The sequence below is a fragment of the Mustela putorius genome, unplaced genomic scaffold, assembly GCF_011764305.1.
Source record: "Mustela putorius furo isolate JIRA1106 unplaced genomic scaffold, ASM1176430v1.1 tig00003962_pilon_pilon_pilon, whole genome shotgun sequence".
NCBI lineage: Eukaryota > Metazoa > Chordata > Mammalia > Carnivora > Mustelidae > Mustela > Mustela putorius.
Genome location: NW_025422106.1, coordinates 19,568,606 through 19,588,257, shown reverse-complemented (window position 1 = coordinate 19,588,257; position 19,652 = coordinate 19,568,606). Strand labels below are relative to the sequence as shown.

The 19,652-nt window shown below is 38.3% G+C and overlaps 1 protein-coding gene across 7 annotated transcripts in view; it reads left to right on the top strand.

The window, feature by feature from the left end:
- NF1 (neurofibromin 1) overlaps positions 1 to 19,652 on the top strand; it is a 258,675-nt gene that overhangs the window by 213,831 nt on the left and 25,192 nt on the right. For all 7 annotated transcript variants that reach the window (XM_045070006.1, XM_045070004.1, XM_045070003.1 and 4 more), the window contains 9 exons: positions 9,263 to 9,456; positions 10,791 to 10,931; positions 11,099 to 11,378; positions 12,028 to 12,242; positions 12,483 to 12,544; positions 12,689 to 12,803; positions 13,545 to 13,646; positions 15,390 to 15,530; positions 18,197 to 18,323. In XM_045070006.1, coding sequence (XP_044925941.1) covers positions 9,263 to 9,456; positions 10,791 to 10,931; positions 11,099 to 11,378; positions 12,028 to 12,242; positions 12,483 to 12,544; positions 12,689 to 12,803; positions 13,545 to 13,646; positions 15,390 to 15,530; positions 18,197 to 18,323 — 1,377 coding nt within the window. The remainder of the gene's footprint in view (positions 1 to 9,262; positions 9,457 to 10,790; positions 10,932 to 11,098; positions 11,379 to 12,027; positions 12,243 to 12,482; positions 12,545 to 12,688; positions 12,804 to 13,544; positions 13,647 to 15,389; positions 15,531 to 18,196; positions 18,324 to 19,652) is intronic.

Sequence of the window (19,652 nt, the reverse complement as noted above, 5' to 3'; positions counted from 1 at the left end):
CCGTTTCTCTCTCCATAATACAGAAAACTTTTTTCTGCATTCAAATGTATTTTTTTTAAGATTTACTTATTTATTTGAGGACAGTAAGATAACATATAAAAGGGCATGTGCATGCACATGAGTTGGGGGAGGGGCAGAGGGAGACAGTCTTTAAGGTGACTCTCCACAGAGTGCAGAGCCAAAGTTGGGGTTCAGTCCCAATGACCTATGAGATCATGACCTAAGCTGAAACCAAGAGCTGAATGCTTAAACAACTGAGCCACCCAGGTGCCCCTCAAATATATTTGATTCTTCAGCTAATTAATTAAAAGCTTTGACAATTCATCAAGTCCAGATGACTGTATATATTTACTTATAATAAGAGATGTAGGAATATAACCCTAAAAAGAAAATGTGTTGAGGCTGACAAAATAAGAAAAGCATAAAGCTTTATTGAGAAATATTTTTTAAAGATTTGAGTGAATGAACCATATGTTGTGTTCCTGGACAAACAGTTCTTCCCACTTCCCAGATTACTATAAATTCAATGCAGTCCCATCAAAAGAGCTATAGGTTCTGCGGACTAAGAATGAGATAGAACTGGGGTGCCTGGGTGGTTCAGTTGGTTAAGTGTCCCACTCTTGATCTTAGCTCAGGTCATGATCTTGGGGTCCTGCGTTTCCAGCCCGGCATTGGGCTCCACACTGGGTATGGAGTCTACAGAAAGAAAGAGAAAAAGGGAGAGAGAGGGATGGAAGGAGGGAGGGAGGAAGAAGTGGAACTTAAAATGATTATAAATTTCACTTGAAACAACAAGAATAGTTAAGAAAATGTTGAAAGAAAAACTGAAAGACACTTGTTGCAGACATTTGAACACTTAACAGTATAATAATTAAAACAGAAGTGTTAAAGAATCAGCAGTCACATCAGTTTAAGAAAACAGATTGATAGGAGGAGTCAAGATGGCGGAGAAGTAGCAAGCTGAGACTGCTTCAGCTAGCCGGAGATCAGCTAGATAGCTTATCTAAAGATTGCAAACACCTGCAAATCTATCGGCAGATCGAAGAGAAGAACAGCAATTCTGGAAACAGAAAAACAACCACTTTCTGAAAGGTAGGACCGGCGGAGAAGTGAATCCAAAGCGACGGGAAGAGAGACCCCGGGGGGAGGGGCCGGCTCCCGGCAAGCGGCGGAGCAACCGCGCACAAAATCAGGACTTTTAAAAGTCTGTTCCGCTGAGGGACATCGCTCCAGAGGCTAAACCGGGGCGAAGCCCACGCGGGGTCAGCGTGGCCTCAGGTCCCGCAGGGTCACAGAAGGATCGGGGGTGTCTGAGTGTCGCAGAGCTTGCGGGTATTGGAACGGGAAAGCCGGCTGCAGAGACAGAGCCGACAGTAAGCTCGCAGCTCCGTGTTACCTTGAACCGGTCGTAGGCTCGGTGAGCTCGGAGCGCGGCCGGAGGTCAGGCAGACGGGAGTAACTGGGCGCTGTTCTCTGAGGGCGCACTGAGGAGTGCGGCCCTGGGCTCTCGGCTCCTCCGGGCCGGAGACCAGGAGGCCGCCATTTGTATTCCCGTCCTCTGGAACTCTACGGAAAGCGCTCAGGGAACAAAAGCTCCTGAAAGCAAACCCCGGCCCCGGGTAAGGGTGGCGTAATTCCGCCTGGGGCAAAGACACTTGAGAATCACTACAACAGGCCCCTCCCCCAGAAGATCAACAAGAAATCCAGCCGAGACCAAGTTCACCTACCAAGGAGTGCGGTTTCAATACCAAGGAGAGCAGCAGAATTCCAGAGGAGGAGAAAGCCAAGCACAGAACTCATGGCTTTTTTCCTGTGATTTTTTTTAGTCTTGCAGTTAATTTAATTTTTTCTTTTTCATTTTTTTTTTTTTTTCTCGCCTTCGGGTAAAATATTTTTTTTTTAACTGTTACCTTTTTCTTTTTTAACGATTTTTTACTAGTTTATCTAATATATATATTTTTTCTTTTTTACATTTTCTTAGGTGTATTCTTTTTTTAAAAAATTCTTTTCTTTTTTCTTCTCTTTTTTTTTTTCTTTTTTTTTTGTTTTTTTTTTTTTTTTTTTCTTTCTTCCTTTTTGAACCTCTTTTTATCCCCTTTCTCCCCACTCACGATTTTGGATCTCTTCTAATTTGGTTAAAGCATATTTTCCTGGGGTTGTTGCCACCCTTTTAGTATTTTACTTGCCCCTTCATTTAGTCTTATCTGGACAAAATGACAAGACGTAAAAATTCAACACAAAAAAAAGAACAAGAGGCAGTACCGAAGGCTAGGGACCTAATCAATACAGACATCGGTAATATGTCAGATCTAGAGTTCAGAATGACAATTCTCAAGGTTCTAGCCGGGCTCGAAAAAGGCATGGAAGATATTAGAGAAACCCTCTCGAGAGATATAAAAGCCCTTTCTGGAGAAATAAAAGAACTAAAATCTAACCAAGGTGAAATCAAAAAAGCTATTAATGAGGTGCAATCAAAAATGGAGGCTCTCACTGCTAGGATAAATGAGGCAGAAGAAAGAATTAGTGATATAGAAGACCAAATGACAGAGAATAAAGAAGCTGAGCAAAAGAGGGACAAACAGCTACTGGACCACGAGGGGAGAATTCGAGAGATAAGTGACACCATAAGACGAAACAACATTAGAATAATTGGGATTCCAGAAGAAGAAGAAAGTGAGAGGGGAGCAGAAGGTATCCTGGAGAGAATTATTGGGGAGAATTTCCCCAATATGGCAAAGGGAACGAGCATCAAAAAATCAGGAGGTTCAGAGAATGCCCCTCAAAATCAATAAGAATAGGCCCACACCCCGTCACCTAATAGTAAAATTTACAAGTCTCAATGACAAAGAGAAAATCCTGAAAGCGGCCCGGGAAAAGAGAAGTCTGTAACATACAATGGTAAAAATATTAGATTGGCAGCTGACTTATCCACAGAGACCTGGCAGGCCAGAAAGAGCTGGCATGATATTTTCAGAGCTCTAAATGAGAAAAACATGCAGCCAAGAATACTATATCCAGCTAGGCTATCATTGAAAATAGAAGGAGAGATTAAAAGCTTCCAGGACAAACAACAACTGAAAGAATTTGCAAATACCAAACCAGCTCTACAGGAAATATTGAAAGGGGTCCTCTAAGCAAAGAGAGAGCCTACAAGTGGTAGATCAGAAAGGAACAGAGACCATATACAGTAACAGTCACCTTACAGGCAATACAATGGCACTAAATTCATATCTCTCAATAGTTACCCTGAATGTTAATGGGCTAAATGCCCCTGTCAAAAGACACAGAGTATCAGAATGGATAAAAAAAACAAAAAAACCCATCTATATGTTGCCTCCAAGAAACACATTTCAAGCCCGAAGACACACCTCCAGATTTAAAGTGAGGGGGTGGAAAAGAATTTACCATGCTAATGGACATCAGAAGAAAGCAGGAGTGGCAATCCTTATATCAGATCAATTAGATTTTAAGCCAAAGACTATAATAAGAGATGAGGAAGGACACTATATCATACTCAAAGGGTCTGTCCAACAAGAAGATTTAACAATTTTAAATATCTATGCCCCCAATGTGGGAGCAGCCAACTATATAAACCAATTAATAACAAAATCAAAGAAACACATCAACAATAATACAATCATAGTAGGGGACTTTAACACTCCCCTCACTGAAATGGACAGGTCATCCAAGCAAAAGATCAGCAAGGAAATAAAGGCCTTAAACGACACACTGGACCAGATGGACATCACAGATATATTCAGAATATTTCACCCCAAAGCAACAGAATACACATTCTTCTCTAGTGCACATGGAACATTCTCCAGAATAGATCACATCCTCGGTCCTAAATCAGGACTCAACCGGTATCAAAAGATTGGGATCATTCCCTGCATATTTTCAGACCACAATGCTCTAAAGCTAGAACTCAACCACAAAAGGAAGTTTGGAAAGAACCCAAATACATGGAGACTAAACAGTATCCTTCTAAAGAATGAATGGGTCAACCGGGAAATTAAAGAAGAATTGAAAAAAAATCATGGAAACAAATGATAATGAAAATACAACGGTTCAAAATCTGTGGGACACAACAAAGGCAGTCCTGAGAGGAAAATATATAGCGCTACAAGCCTTTCTCAAGAAACAAGAAAGGTCTCAGGTACACAACCTAACCCTACACCTAAAGGAGCTGGAGAAAGAACAAGAAAGAAACCCTAAGCCCAGCAGGAGAAGAGAAAATCATAAAGATCAGAGCAGAAATCAATGAAATAGAAACCAAAAAAACAATAGAACAAATCAACGAAACTAGGAGCTGGTTCTTTGAAAGAATTAATAAAATTGATAAACCCCTGGCCCTACTTATCAAAAAGAAAAGAGAAAGGACCCAAATAAATAAAATCATGAATGAAAGAGGAGAGATCACAACTAACACCAAAGAAATACAAACTATTATAAGAACATACTATGAGCAACTCTACGGCAATAAATTTGACAATCTGGAAGAAATGGATGCATTCCTAGAAACATATAAACTACCACAACTGAGCCAGGAAGAAATAGAAAGCCTGAACAGACCCATAACCAGTAAGGAGATTGAAACAGTCATTAAAAATCTCCAAACAAACAAAAGCCCAGGGCCAGACGGCTTCCCGGGGGAAATTCTACCAAAACATTTAAAGAAGAACTAATTCCTATTCTCCTGAAACTGTTCCAAAAAATAGAAATGGAAGGAAAACTTCCAAACTCATTTTATGAGGCCAGCATCACCTTGATCCCAAAACCAGACAAGGATCCCACCAAAAAAGAGAGCTATAGACCGATATCCTTGATGAACACAGATGCGAAAATACTCAACAAAAAATACTAGCCAATAGGATTCAACAGTACATTAAAAGGATTATTCACCACGACCAAGTGGGATTTATTCCAGGGCTGCAAGGTTGGTTCAACATCCGCAAATCAGTCAATGTGATACAACACATCAATAAAAGAAAGAACAAGAACCATATGATACTCTCAATAGATGCTGAAAAAGCATTTGACAAAGTACAACATCCCTTCCTGATCAAAACTCTTCAAAGTGTAGGGATAGAGGGCACATACCTCAATATCATCAAAGCCATCTATGAAAAACCCACCGCAAATATCATTCTCAATGGAGAAAAACTGAAAGCTTTTCCGCTAAGGTCAGGAACACGGCAGGGATGTCCATTATCACCACTGCTATTCAACATCGTACTAGAGGTCCTAGCCTCAGCAATCAGACAACAAAAGGAAATTAAAGGCATCCAAATCGGCAAAGAAGAAGTCAAATTATCACTCTTCGCAGATGATATGATACTATATGTGGAAAACCCAAAAGACTCCACTCCAAAACTGCTAGAACTTATACAGGAATTTAGTAAAGTGTCAGGATATAAAATCAATGCACAGAAATCAGTTGCATTTCTCTACACCAACAGCAAGACAGAAGAAAGAGATATTAAGGAGTCAATCCCATTTACAATTGCATCCAACACCATAAGATACCTAGGAATAAACCTAACCAAAGAGACACAGAATCTATACTCAGAAAACTATAAAGTACTCATGAAAGAAATTGAGGAAGACACAAAGAAATGGAAAAATGTTCCATGCTCCTGGATTGGAAGAATAAATATTGTGAAAATTTCTATGCTACCTAAAGCAATCTACACATTTAATGCAATTCCTATCAAAGTACCATCCATCTTTTTCAAAGAAATGGAACATACAATGCTAAAATTTATATGGAACCAGAAAAGACCTCGAATAGCCAAAGGGATATTGAAAAAGAAAGCCAACGTTGGTGGCATCACAATTCCGGACTTCAGGCTCTATTACAAAGCTGTCATCATCAAGACAGCATGGTACTGGCACAAAAACAGACACATAGATCAATGGAACAGAATAGAGAGCCCAGAAATAGACCCTCAAATCTATGGTCAACTAATCTTCGACAAAGCAGGAAAGAATGTCCAATGGAAAAAAGACAGCCTTTTCAATAAATGGTGCTGGGAAAATTGGACAGCCACATGCAGAAAAATGAAATTGGACCATTCCCTTACACCACACACAAAAATTTGACTCAAAATGGATGAAGGACCTCAATGTACGAAAGGAATCCATCAAAATCCTTGAGGAGAACACGGGCAGCAACCTCTTCGACCTCTGCCGCAGCAAACATCTTCCTAGGAACAACGCCAAAGGCAAGGGAAGCAAGGGAAAAAATGAACTACTGGGATTTCATCAAGATCAAAAGCTTTTGCACAGCAAAGGAAACAGTTAACAAAATCAAAAGACAACTGACAGAATGGGAGAAGATATTTGCAAACGACATATCAGATAAAGGACTAGTGTCCAGAATCTATAAAGAACTTAGCAAACTCAACACCCAAAGAACAAATAATCCAATCAAGAAATGGGCAGAGGACATGAACAGACATTTCTGCAAAGAAGACATCCAGATGGCGAACAGACACATGAAAAAGTGCTCCATATCACTCGGCATCAGGGAAATACAAATCAAAACCACAATGAGATATCACCTCACACCAGTCAGAATGGCTAAAATCAACAAGTCAGGAAATGACAGATGTTGGCGAGGATGCGGAGAAAGGGGAACCCTCCTACACTGTTGGTGGGAATGCAAGCTGGTGCAGCCACTCTGGAAAACAGCATGGAGATTCCTCAAAATGTTGAAAATAGAACTGCCCTATGACCCAGCAATTGCACTATTGGGTATTTACCCTAAAGATACAAATGTAGTGATCCAAAGGGGCACATGCACCCGAATGTTTATAGCAGCAATGTCCACAATAGCCAAACTATGGAAAGAACCTAGATGTCCATCAACAGATGAATGGATCAAGAAGATGTGGTATATATACACAATGGAATACTATGCAGCCATCAAAAGAAATGAAATCTTGCCATTTGCAACAACGTGGATGGAACTAGAGCGTATCATGCTTAGCGAAATAAGTCAAGCAGAGAAAGACAACTATCATATGATCTCCCTGATATGAGGAAGTGGTGATACAACATGGAGGCTTAAGTGGGTAGAAGAAGAATAAATGAAACAAGATGGGATTGGGAGGGAGACAAACCATAAGTGACTCTTAATCTCACAAAACAAACTGAGGGTTGCCGGGGGGAGGGGGTTTGGGAGAAGGGGGTGGGATTATGGACATTGGGGAGGGTATGTGATTTGGTGAGTGCTGTGAAGTGTGTAAACCTGTTGATTCACAGACCTGTACCCCTGGGGATAAAAATATATGTTTATCAAAAATAAAAAATTAAAAAAAAAAAAAAAAAAAAAAAAAAAAAAAAAAAAAGAAAACAGATTGATAAAGAAGCATCACAAACTGACGGGGAAAAGATTAAATCATTTAAACAGTGAGACTGGGAAATGAATTAAGTTGGATCTTCATCTTCACCCCAGACCACAACATACCAAAATAAGGTCTAGCTGTATTTAAGAATTGAATATAAAGGGGCGCCTGGGTGGCTCAGTGGGTTAAAGCTTCTGCCTTCGGCTCAGGTCATGATCTCAGGGTCCTGGGATCAAGTCCCACATCAGGCTCTCTGCTTGGCAGGGAGCCTGCTTCCCCCTCTCTCTCTGATTGCCTCTCTGCCTACTTGTAATCTCTGTCTGTGTCAAATAAATAAATAAAATCTAAAAAAAAAAATAGGAATTGAATATAAAAACTGGAACCATTAAAAAGAAAAGGAGGAGGAAGCAGAATATTTAATTACTTTCCGGATGATTAAGGACTTACAAAGTAAAAAAGTGGTAGATGGAAACAAGGGAAATGGTGAGTGTAAATGATTGCATAAAACTTCAGAACATCTCTATTTCAGAAACATAAAGAGAATAAAAGATAATAAAAAACTAGGAAATATGCTTGCACCAAATATGAGAAAAGAATTTCTTGAATCATGAAGGGTTCTTACAAATTAATAAAAAATGGATCAACAGTAGCATTCAGGTCATGCTAAAAAAATATATTTTAAGAAGTTCACAGATAAAATCAAAGAAATAAAAACAAAGAATAGTAAGGTAACATTCAATTATCAAATTGACAAAGGGTTTTTTTTTTAAGATTTTATTTATTTATTATACCGAGAGAGACAGTGAGAGAGGGAGCACAAACCAAGGGAGAGGGAGAAGCAGGCTTCCCGTTGAGCCCCAATGTGGGGCTCGATCCCAGGACTCTGGGATCGTGACCTGAGTCGAAGGCAGACACTTAACGACTGAGCCACCCAGGCACCCCTGGCAAAGGGTTTTTTCCCTTTGTTTTTAATTCAGTGTTCATGGTCTATGGAATTTTGAACAGGGGCCGTTTTCTGAGATGGCACTTGGGACATGGATATCCAGACACCTAAGGAATTAGTGTTCAGATGTTTATTATAGCATTACTTTTTATTTAATTTTTTTTTAAATTCAGGCATATCCTGTCAGTAAAGTGCCCAAATCTTAAGTGAACAGCTTCATGAATTTTTTAGTGTGAATGCATCACAAAACCCCCTCCCACATCAAGATACAGAACATTTCCAGCATCCAGAAGGCTGTCAGTACCATCCCCTCACCAAGAGTAACCATTATTTAGAAGAATTTTTGTGTCTTTTTCTGAACTTCAAAATAAACAAATAAATAAATAAATAAAATATATAAATATATAAATGTAAATAAATAAAATATTAAAGCATGTTTGAACTTTGAGGATATTCAAAACATACTGCATAGACAGCATGGTCCTCATTTTTGTGGAGGTGTTGGGGTGGGTTTTATGTGTCTATACACACATAAATACACATCATCTCTACATAGCTTGGAAAGCCTGATGGGAGATGATACACCAGTATATTAATATCAGTTTCATTTTTGTGGTGATGCTTCCCTTTCACCTAACTTCCTATGATTGCTATATATTCCTACATATAATTGTTACATACAATTAGAATAAAACTTAATAAAATTTTTAACTAGGAGAGAAATGATTAAGAGGAAGAAAAATAGATAAAACTTTTCAAAAATTGGCCAGCTGGCTTTTAAGATTACTTTCTTCATGGCTTATTCTCTTCACCCCTATCTTTACTATATTGGTTAAATCTCTTTTCTCCAGACATGATGCTAGGTATTGATCTTTACCTTTTACCTTCTTTTCCCCAATTCTCTATATTTTTAGATAACTGTTGATGTAATTTTCATTGACCATCTATGCTAATGTATTTTTTTTTCCAGGTATTGAATTGAAACACCTTTGTTTGGAATACATGACTCCGTGGCTATCAAATCTAGTCCGTTTTTGTAAGCACAATGATGATGCCAAACGACAGAGAGTGACTGCTATTCTTGATAAGCTGATAACGATGACCATAAATGAGAAACAGATGTACCCGTCTATCCAAGCCAAAATATGGGGGAGCCTTGGGCAGGTATTGAGTTTGCTCACATTTTTGTCTAGTACCTCTGTAGTGCAGATGCTAATCTTGTACCCTCTCTGGGCACTAGGGATATAGCTATAGAAAAGACAGTCCTCTCTTTCAAAAGTATGCAGATACTCCCCTAATTCTTTTTTTTTCCCCTCTTTTTAAAGATTTTATTTATTTGAAAGAGAGAGACAGCAAGAGAGGGAACACAAGTAGGGGGAGTGGGAGAGGACGAGGCAGGCTTCCCGCCAACCAGGGAGCCCGATGTGGAGCTCCATCCCAGGACCCTGGGATTACGACCAGAGCTGAAGGCAGACGCTTAACAGCTGAGCCACCCACATGCCCTGACACTCATCTAATTCTTGATTTGGTTCAGAATTGTAGATGTCTACTGCGTGTTTCAGAGCTAGAAAAGAAGTAATTATTTTAGTATTCTTTTCCATGGCATAATTATATAGAATTTAACTGTAAAAATCTGATGTTGTTTCTAGAAAATAGTGGTTTATTTTATTTATTTATTCAGCATGAGGAGTGGGGAGGCGAGTGGCAGGGGGAAAGGCAAAGGGAGAAGGACAGAGAATCTCAAGCAGTCTCCCAGTCCAGGTCAGAGCCCTGTGGGGCTCCGTCTCATGACCTGAGCTGAAATCAGTAGCCGGATGCTTAACCAACTGAGCCACCCTGACACCCCTCAATAGTGCTTTATAACATATTCTAGTACTTACATACCACAGATATCAGTAGATGTTTATTAACAATACTGTTTCAGACACATTTCATTTATAGTTCTAGCACAAGAATACGAACGAGTATTAAAATATAGAATACAATGTAATATTTTTTATCTGAAAAGAATTGTGCACATCATTTCTTCAAAGTAGTCACCTAAGGCAGCAATACCTTTACTCAAACAATGCTGTGACTCTTCCAAATAATTTGAAATGACCATAGAGCCAGTTTTATGGCGCTACAAAATATCTCAGTACTCGATGTCATTTCCTAGATTTTAAAATAATAGTTTCTTACAGTAATTGTACATTACTGTCTTAGGAGAGAACAGAAGTGCTTTGCTAGTGGATGAAAATAATACATGTGGAGATCTGCAATTTTTGAATTTTGGTCCCTTAATCTCTGAAGCAATTGAATGAATAACTTCATCCTCCTTTGGGTATTTAATGATAAATTTACTGACAGGTCTCTAAATAAAAGTTAGTATTTTGGAGGCTTCAGGTGGAAGACAATTTTCATGTTGATTGGGCTACTGCTTTTGAAGTATTTTTAAAGTAAAAATGAAGTTGGCAGAGTGAATGGCTAAAACATGTTATTTTCCCCTGTGCTACTAGATTACAGATCTCCTTGATGTTGTACTGGACAGTTTCATCAAAACCAGTGCAACAGGTGGCTTGGGATCAATAAAAGCTGAGGTGATGGCAGATACTGCTGTAGCTTTGGCTTCTGGAAATGTGAAATTGGTTTCAAGCAAGGTAATCGACTTTCCCTTTGCCTTCTGGACTGTGGCATCCTGTTGTCTGTTTTTATGGCCAGGGGTTGTTTGTATTGTAGCTAATCATTTTAAACTTAAACTGAAATTTTTTGTGTGAGAAAATTCTGTTTTAGCCCCCGTGGTTTTTAAAATCCCGTTTCTTTACAGGTTATTGGAAGGATGTGCAAAATAATTGACAAGACATGCTTATCTCCAACTCCTACTTTAGAACAACATCTTATGTGGGACGATATTGCTATTCTAGCACGCTACATGCTGATGCTGTCCTTCAACAATTCCCTCGATGTGGCAGCGCACCTCCCCTACCTCTTCCACGTTGTTACTTTCTTAGTAGCCACAGGGCCACTCTCCCTTAGAGCTTCCACACATGGCCTGGTCATTAATATCATTCACTCTCTGTGTACTTGTTCACAGCTCCACTTCAGTGGTAAGTGCCTAGAAAGTACTTTGTGTTTTGCAGTCCATATCACCAGGTTGGCATACATTATCTTACTCATTATTATGGTACCTTTAACACTAGCCATTTTATTGAAGCCCATGATGTTGACATGAAATATTATCCGAAAGAAAAAGAATATGTTAATTCCATTCTATTTCAAGGTATAGCAGAGATTTTCTTTTACGGTTCAGTTATTAGAGTGAGTGAGCCGGGTGTGGGGACAGAGGGAGAGGGGGAGAGAGAGTCCTCAAGCCGACTTCCAGTGGAGCCCGACATGGGGTTCTGTCCCATGACTCTGCGATCATGATCTGAATCGAACACTTAACTGACCGAGCCACCCAGGTGCCCCCTACAGCAAAGATTTTCTATGTGTGTTTGTCTGGTGGGCTCTTGTAGGTACCACAGAAGTTAAAGACGCCACAGCGGTTGATGGTGTTGCGTTACTGGCATGAACTTGTAGATAATGGAGCCAAAGCAGTGAGCATTGAGCAGAATATACTAGAGGGTTGGTGTAGGGAGCGTGGTGATGTAGTTTTGATACGATATACAAATTTTCTAAAAGCAAAGTGAAATTGGGCACTTTAGAATTGAAAAGTTAGTATCTTTAAAGTCTCCTTGTTCCTTTTTTCTTTTACAGAAGAGACCAAGCAAGTGCTAAGACTGAGTTTGACAGAGTTCTCTTTACCCAAGTTTTACCTGCTGTTTGGCATTAGCAAAGTCAAGTCAGCTGCCGTCATTGCCTTCCGCTCCAGTTACCGGGACAGGTCATTCTCTCCTGGTTCCTATGAAAGGGAGACTTTTGCTTTGACCAGCCTGGAAACAGTCACAGAAGCTTTGCTGGAGATCATGGAGGTACATTAGGCAAAATGATAGGAAAGTGAGATCTTTTTTTAAATCCACTAGTACTGTGAAGAAGAAATACTAGTTTATCCTGCTGCTTTATACTTGAGGCTTAAATAAAAACACTCCCATGGAACGTGCTTATTGGTAATATATATGTCATTTATTTAATTATATTATAATGAACCTTATTTAAATGTCTCTAAAAACATTTATGTACATAAAAATATTTAAGACTATCCTTTTTTTAAGGCATGTATGAGAGATATTCCAACTTGCAAGTGGCTGGACCAGTGGACAGAACTAGCTCAGAGGTAGGTTCCAAATAAATTTAAGCTGTAAAAGTTGGTATATTGTTAAAAAGACAAATACTACTGCATAATCAGTATTTTAATTAATTATTTAGCATATATAAACACAAATGTTTTTCATAAAGTCTTCGGATTTTTTACTTGCAGATTTGCATTCCAATATAACCCATCACTGCAACCAAGAGCTCTTGTTGTCTTTGGCTGTATTAGCAAACGAGTGTCTCATGGGCAGATAAAGCAGATTATCCGTATTCTTAGCAAGGTATATCCCCCTCCCTCTCTCCCAAATATTTGTGGTTCTCAGGTTGTAAAGCATACCTTTGTTTAAGGGACATCTAAATATGAATTTAATAAAGTATCTTGTATATTGCTTGTTAAGTCTTTAAACAATGGATTGAATTTTTCTTTATTGTAATTTTTGAAGTGTAAGAGACCTCTAAAGAAGATATCTTAAAATATGTATTGTCTCTTTTGCTAAGAAGGTACTCTCAGTATTTTATCAGTTTTCAAAGCACTTAACTATATGGTTAAACTAGCCTTTAGTTTAAGTAATTTACATAATTTAGTAAAATGATGTAATATGTAATTAATAAGCACAATGTATTGTATTAAAATATAATAAAGAAATTTTTTTAAAGATTGTATTTATTTATTTGACAGAGAGAGACACAAAGAGAAAGGGAACACAAGCAGGGGGAATGGGAGAGGGAGAAGCAGGCTTCCCGCTGAGCAGGGAGCCCGATGTGGGCCTTGATCCCAGGACTCTGGGATCATAACCTGAGCCGAAGGCAGATGCTTAATGACTGAGCCACCCAGGCACCCAGAACAAAAATATTTTAAAATGAAAACCCAAATGACCTATTTACCAAGAATACCATAGCACTGGAAATAATTCTAGCACTTACAAAATGAGGAATTGTTCTGAATGGATTGTGAGATTCAGTTTAGGAGTTAATGTTTTATTTCAATGAAAGTAAAATAAAAAATTCTGTTTCCCTAAAAGGCACTTGAGAGTTGCTTAAAAGGACCTGATACTTACAACAGTCAAGTTCTGATAGAAGCTACAGTGATAGCACTAACCAAGTTACAACCACTTCTTAATAAGGTAATTGCTATATAGAAAATGAGTGCATTCATTTTGGGTCTCAGTATTAAATGTTACTATACTTTGTTTCAAAGAATTCAGAAAGTAAATTGGGCTAAGAAGTTGTTAGAAAAAGCTACCGTTAAAGTAGAACTTCCTTGTCTTTAAATTTAGTTGTTTGAAGAATTTACATTAGTGGAAGAGTAAGTATGGAGAGTATGTTCTCAAGATCTTTTAAGTTTTTGTCTCCTCAATGCTAAAGGAAAAATAGGTATATATTCTTAATTCTTTTATCCAGTAAGTATTCGCTGAGCATCTGCTGTGTGCCAAGTACCATGTTAGGTGCTAGAGATGTAGAACCTGAACAAAACTAGGAAGACTCCCTGCCCTCGTGGAGCTTATGTTCTTGGGGTGAGTGTGGGAGTTGGGAAGGGAATAGGGAGTAAACAAAGTAAGTACAATACATAGTATGCTAGTTCATGATCATTACTGTGGAGGAATGTAAAGCTGGGAGAAGTATATATACCTGATCATCCAGAGAGTCTGAGTGGTAAGTGAAGATGATGCTGAAGAGGAATAAAATGATGCAGCCCCTGGTTTTGGATGGTCTGAGCTCATCTCACCTTTGTGACCTGGAGCAGGTCATTTAATGTATCTGGACATCATATTTCCACATTGATAAAACGAGTAAACTAGACTAGATGATGGCAGAGTATTATTTTCCAGCTCTGAAGTTGTGTAATTATGTGAATTGAATACAAAGATAGGCCAGATTTGAGGGAGATTACAGAGAAATAAATACCTGTATATTCCTCGTATTGAGTTATATGTCCTACAGATCTTCTAATTCTAAATTGCACAAAATGGTTCTTTCATCCTCATCTTAGAAGTTAAAATGAGGCTCAAAAGGAATAAGTGACTTGACCAAGGTCACATACCTAATAAGACAGAGCCAGGATTCTCTTCTAAGGCTGTCTTACTCTAAAGTCTATGAATTTTTGCATATACCATGCTGCTAAATGAGGGTTCCCCCAAATACATAACTTTAGTTCAGAACAGCAAGAGATACTGTATTGGTAAGGGTGACAAGAAAGTTAAAAGGGTAGAGTCTAAGCTAAAGTTAAAGATACAGCTGGGCTTTAGTATCAAGAAAGGAGAAAAGCCTTGCATAGCAAACGAACTGCAGGGGATCGTACAGGGATGCTGGGACAATGAAAGGATGGTGGGTAGACCATTCTAGTAGTGTGGAGAAACTTTGCAGCAGAATAGTGAGACAGAAGATTGTAAAGATTGGATAGAACTAATCTAACATTCAAGATTCTTCAGAAGGGAGTTTGGAAATGTATCTATATGTTTTCAAGCAGATGAGTAGTGTGACAGTAATGTACACAGCAGATCGGAGTAGGGGGAGACTGGAGACGAAAAGAATGCATATTTAAAATAAGGAAGGTTGGCATAGAATAGTGTCATTAGCAATAAGCAAATACAAAAGAGACTATTGGAAGAATTAATGAGACTTGGTGACTGGAGTTTGGAGTCAAAGAACAGGGAGAAATCAAAGGAGAAGCTAAGGTTAGCTGAGCTAACAGTGTTTTTAGTTACACACATGGCATAGTTGAAGAGCTTACCCATATATTTAATTTCTCCAAAAGAGAAAACATGCTTAATTTGGGGAATAATGTGCTCTGTTTTATACTGTGATGTGTTTCGAATGAGACTCTTTGTAGTTCATCTCACTAATCTGGAATGCATGGCCTTTGCCAGGACTCCCCTCTGCACAAAGCCCTCTTTTGGGTCGCTGTGGCTGTGCTACAGCTCGATGAGGTCAACTTGTATTCAGCAGGCACCGCGCTTCTGGAACAAAACCTGCACACCTTAGACAGTCTGCGGATATTCAATGACAAGGTAAGCAAGCTTTGGGTTGGCATTCCTAGAGTCTGCACATTTAGAATTCCTCTCTCTTTTATTGTTGGCCTTTTAAAATCAGAAGAGGTCTGTAGCTTCAATATGCATTTCTGTAATGCAACTTATTGTGAGTATAGTTCCTTAACAGCTCATTAAAAAACTATTTAAACTTTTCTGTGTAAAAATAATGGGAACAGTACTCACCCAATACTGGTAAACAGAATAGGGATAAAAATTACTGAGTAGTAATAGTAGCTACTAGGCTAAGCCCTATGCTGTGTTCTGCCCTACTGTACACTGCACAATCATTATTTGTGATTTCACAACCCAAGGTAAAGGTTAGCATTCTCTATCCTCCATTTCACGTATGAAGAAATAATCTAAAAATAAGCTTATTTTTATTGAATAATGGTTCTTAATGAGGAAGTAGGTTGGCGAGTCCAAAGGAAATGTTTGGGTACTTAATTGTACTGGTTTTTTGTTTTGCCTAATCCCACTTTGAAACATACAATTTTTACCCTTCTTAATATTTATCAACCTTGACGACTCAGGTTGGATTTTGGTGTATAGAGTATAGAGAAGGGGACATAACAGTATGAATTGATATTCTTTTTGTCTTTGGAGAAGAATGAATATAGGAGAAAAGAGAGAAATTTTCTTAAAGAGAGATACATGTTTATAACAAGAGATTTACTTGAAGTGAGCTTGATCAAAGCTGTGAGTAGGAAAAAAAACAGAGAACAGGAGCATGGTTTTAAGTGTGAAGATACTTGGGCTAAACACTGTTTGATAAGTCTGCCATTTGTGGTGTAGACTTGAAATAGCTACCTTGAAGTTTATCTGTCAGGCCTCCATTTTACAAAATAGAAAGGAACAAAGAAGTTAAATAACTTGTCCATATTTGTACATCTGATTTGGAACTAGAGGCCCTCTTTCCTAATCCCCATTGCTCTTTTCTGGGGTTGTCTTGGGACAGTGGTAGTCAGAGAGATAGCTAGATATTGTGTATTTGTATGGATATAAAAATATTTGTAAATGAAATGTTTGTCTAGGAGTATCTGTCTTGGTATTTTCATTGTCAGAACAGCCCCATAGCAGGAGCTAATACTTACTTCAGTGCCCCCAGAATACTAGGAATCAGAGTTAATAAAGCCTATTAAAAGTCTCCAGCATGTAAGATGAATAAGGTCTGATGTATAACATGGTGACTGTAGTTGGTAACATTATAGTGTATAATTGAAATTTGCTGAGAGAGTAGAACTTTAAGTTCTGTATTTAATGATTTAATGTTGTCACCAGAAGCAGCGGTGGGGGTAGCTCTAGATATTTGAGGTGATGGATGTGTTCATTACCTTCATGGGGTAGATCGTTCCCCAGCGTATATGTATATCAAATCATAATGTTGTACACATTAAATACCTTAGAATTTTATTTGTCAGTTATTATACTCATTAAAGCTGGAAAAAATTGTACAGATAGCAAGTTAATAGGTAATCATACTTTATATAGTATTTATATAGTATATAAAATACTGCATTTTTATTTAACTATAAACTGGACATCTTTCAAAGCATATATACTCACACATACACATGTGCGTGAACTTGTAATTCTTTCTCACGACTGCAGAGTATTTTACATCATGCACGAGCCACAATTTTTCAACCATTTGCCCATTGATGAACAATTGACTTATTTCTATCTTTTCTTCTTTTCTGTTTTAAACAGTGCTGTTCTAAACATCTCTCTATATTTACTTTAAATGCTCATATTTTTCTTTCTTTGAGATAGAAATGTAGATAACCTGAGCTCAGGCTCTGAACACCTTCAGTTGTTTGCTTTTAAAAATCTCTGTTCAAGAGTGAATCACTAGGCTTTTTTAAAAAAATGCAAATTCCTGGGCTTTACCCAGAGACCTTAAAGCAGATACTCATCTTTAGTGACTTTAAAGCAGATGTACTTGGAGCCACATTTTAGGAAACACTGTTAAAATCTTAACTATCGTAGGCAAGTTGCATGGCATTTTTAAGTTTCAATATCCTTGTTTTCCTGTACTAGAATGTAAAATCCACCAGGGTGAACAGTTTTTGTCTGTTTAGTTCACTGATGTATGCGCAGAGCCTAGAACCATGCCTGGCACATCAAAAACACATGATAAGTACTGAATAAGTAAAAGAATGAATGAATGAATCTGTAAAATGGAGCTAATATTGACTGCATAGGATCGCTTTAAGGTTTCAATATAGTAACATGTCTAACATTATTGTATACTGCAGGCACTCAATAAATACGAACTCTCTTTGTTTTCTTGAATTTATAGTCATAGTTTACAAAATGCCCATTATAATTCAATGGATGTTCTTACTTAAAACAACAATAATTATAATCTTTAAGAAAGTCACGAAGACATAAATTAATGGTCCTTTATTTTGCATCATAAATCAAAGCTATTTTGTCTTCTGTCATCTTATTACTAATATATGCTTGATTGTCTCACACTTATTTATTTGTGGTATCTTAAATGGTCTATGGTTTTCTGTAGTCCTCTGAAAATAATTTCTCTTCACTTGAAAGGGTTACTTATCATAGCTACGAACATAGTCTTAAACCAGTAAGTAAAGCTCTTGTGTGAACCCCATCAACCATATTCTGATTATCTTTACTAGAGTCCAGAGGAAGTATTTATGGCAATCCGGAATCCTCTGGAATGGCACTGCAAGCAAATGGATCATTTTGTTGGACTCAATTTCAACTCTAACTTCAACTTTGCACTGGTTGGACACCTCTTAAAAGGTAGAGGCCTTGTGTCAGAATATTTTTAGGAAATGATATCAGGAAGCCAGAAGTAACTAAAATTGTTATTTGAAATCAGTTGATATAATTTGGCTCATACATCTTACTTTTCTTTTCCCCCAGATTATTTGAGAGAGAGAGAGAGAGCTCGAGGGAGACAGAGGGTGGGCAGGGAGAGGCAGAGAGAGAGAGAAAGTGAGAATCTCAAGCAGACTCCCCACTGACTGTGGAGCCCAGTGCGGGGCTCAGTCCCACAACCCTGAGTTCATGACCTGAGCTGCAACCAAGAGTCAGACGTACAACCCACTCAGCCACACAGGCGCCACTCGTATATCTTACTTTAAATGCAGATACAGCTGTCTTATTGAGCTATGTTTTACTCTGTATATATTTTAATAGAGCCTAATTGCTGTGTAAATTATCCAATTTCCTTTAAAATGCAACAAAGGAGTTGGTTCTTGAAATAATCCTAAATACTAGATTCTAATAGCTGTATTATTAGATAACACTACGTGTCTTTTTGATTATTTAAAATAAGACAGACTGCAAATCAATAAATGATGTTACTTGAGTAACTTATGTTAGAATATGGTATCTTAGAGATCTGATCACAGATTTTCTTCAACTTGTTTCTAAGGTATTATTGCTCAGTCACATTGTTACATACCATAGCACCTCACCTTTCTTGTACCCCATCCTCATCTCTCCAAATTTTTGATTTGCTGATAGCAGTGGTCTCCTAGTCCTCAGTGCCAGCTCACTCACTGCCTCTACTGGCTTCACTCCCCACTGTTGACTCCACTGTGGGTTAGCTTTGGTTTACTAACGTGGAACAGCCATGGCCAGAGACCATGGCTAACAGGAACAGCACATAGTGGTAAGACAGAGGCAAAGGCAGTGTAAAGTAAGGCTTGGGATGAGCAGCTGGCATGAACCAGTGGTCTTTAGCAGCACTGGCTTTGGCCACAGTTGGAGACTCAAGCTCTAGCTTGTATCTGCAGTTTTGTAAATCAATGAATATGACTCTTAGGCTTGAGGGATCATGAAGGTTCTCCCAGTTTTTACCTGACAGGTGTATGTACACCCACTACTGTCAATGTAAACATTTGATTTCTTTACCTTATGAAATTTCTGGAGAAATAGTAATAGCTTTAATCTCTAAGTGAATAGGGATTGCTCAAAGATACTACACTTAAAATAGGATACCAAAAAGAAAGATTGCATGAGGCTGATAAAGTGCTTGCTGATTCTGTATTTCAAAGAGTACCACATATTTTCAGTGTACAAATTCCCTTCTTTAAAATGGAGTAGCACTGGGGCACCAGGGTG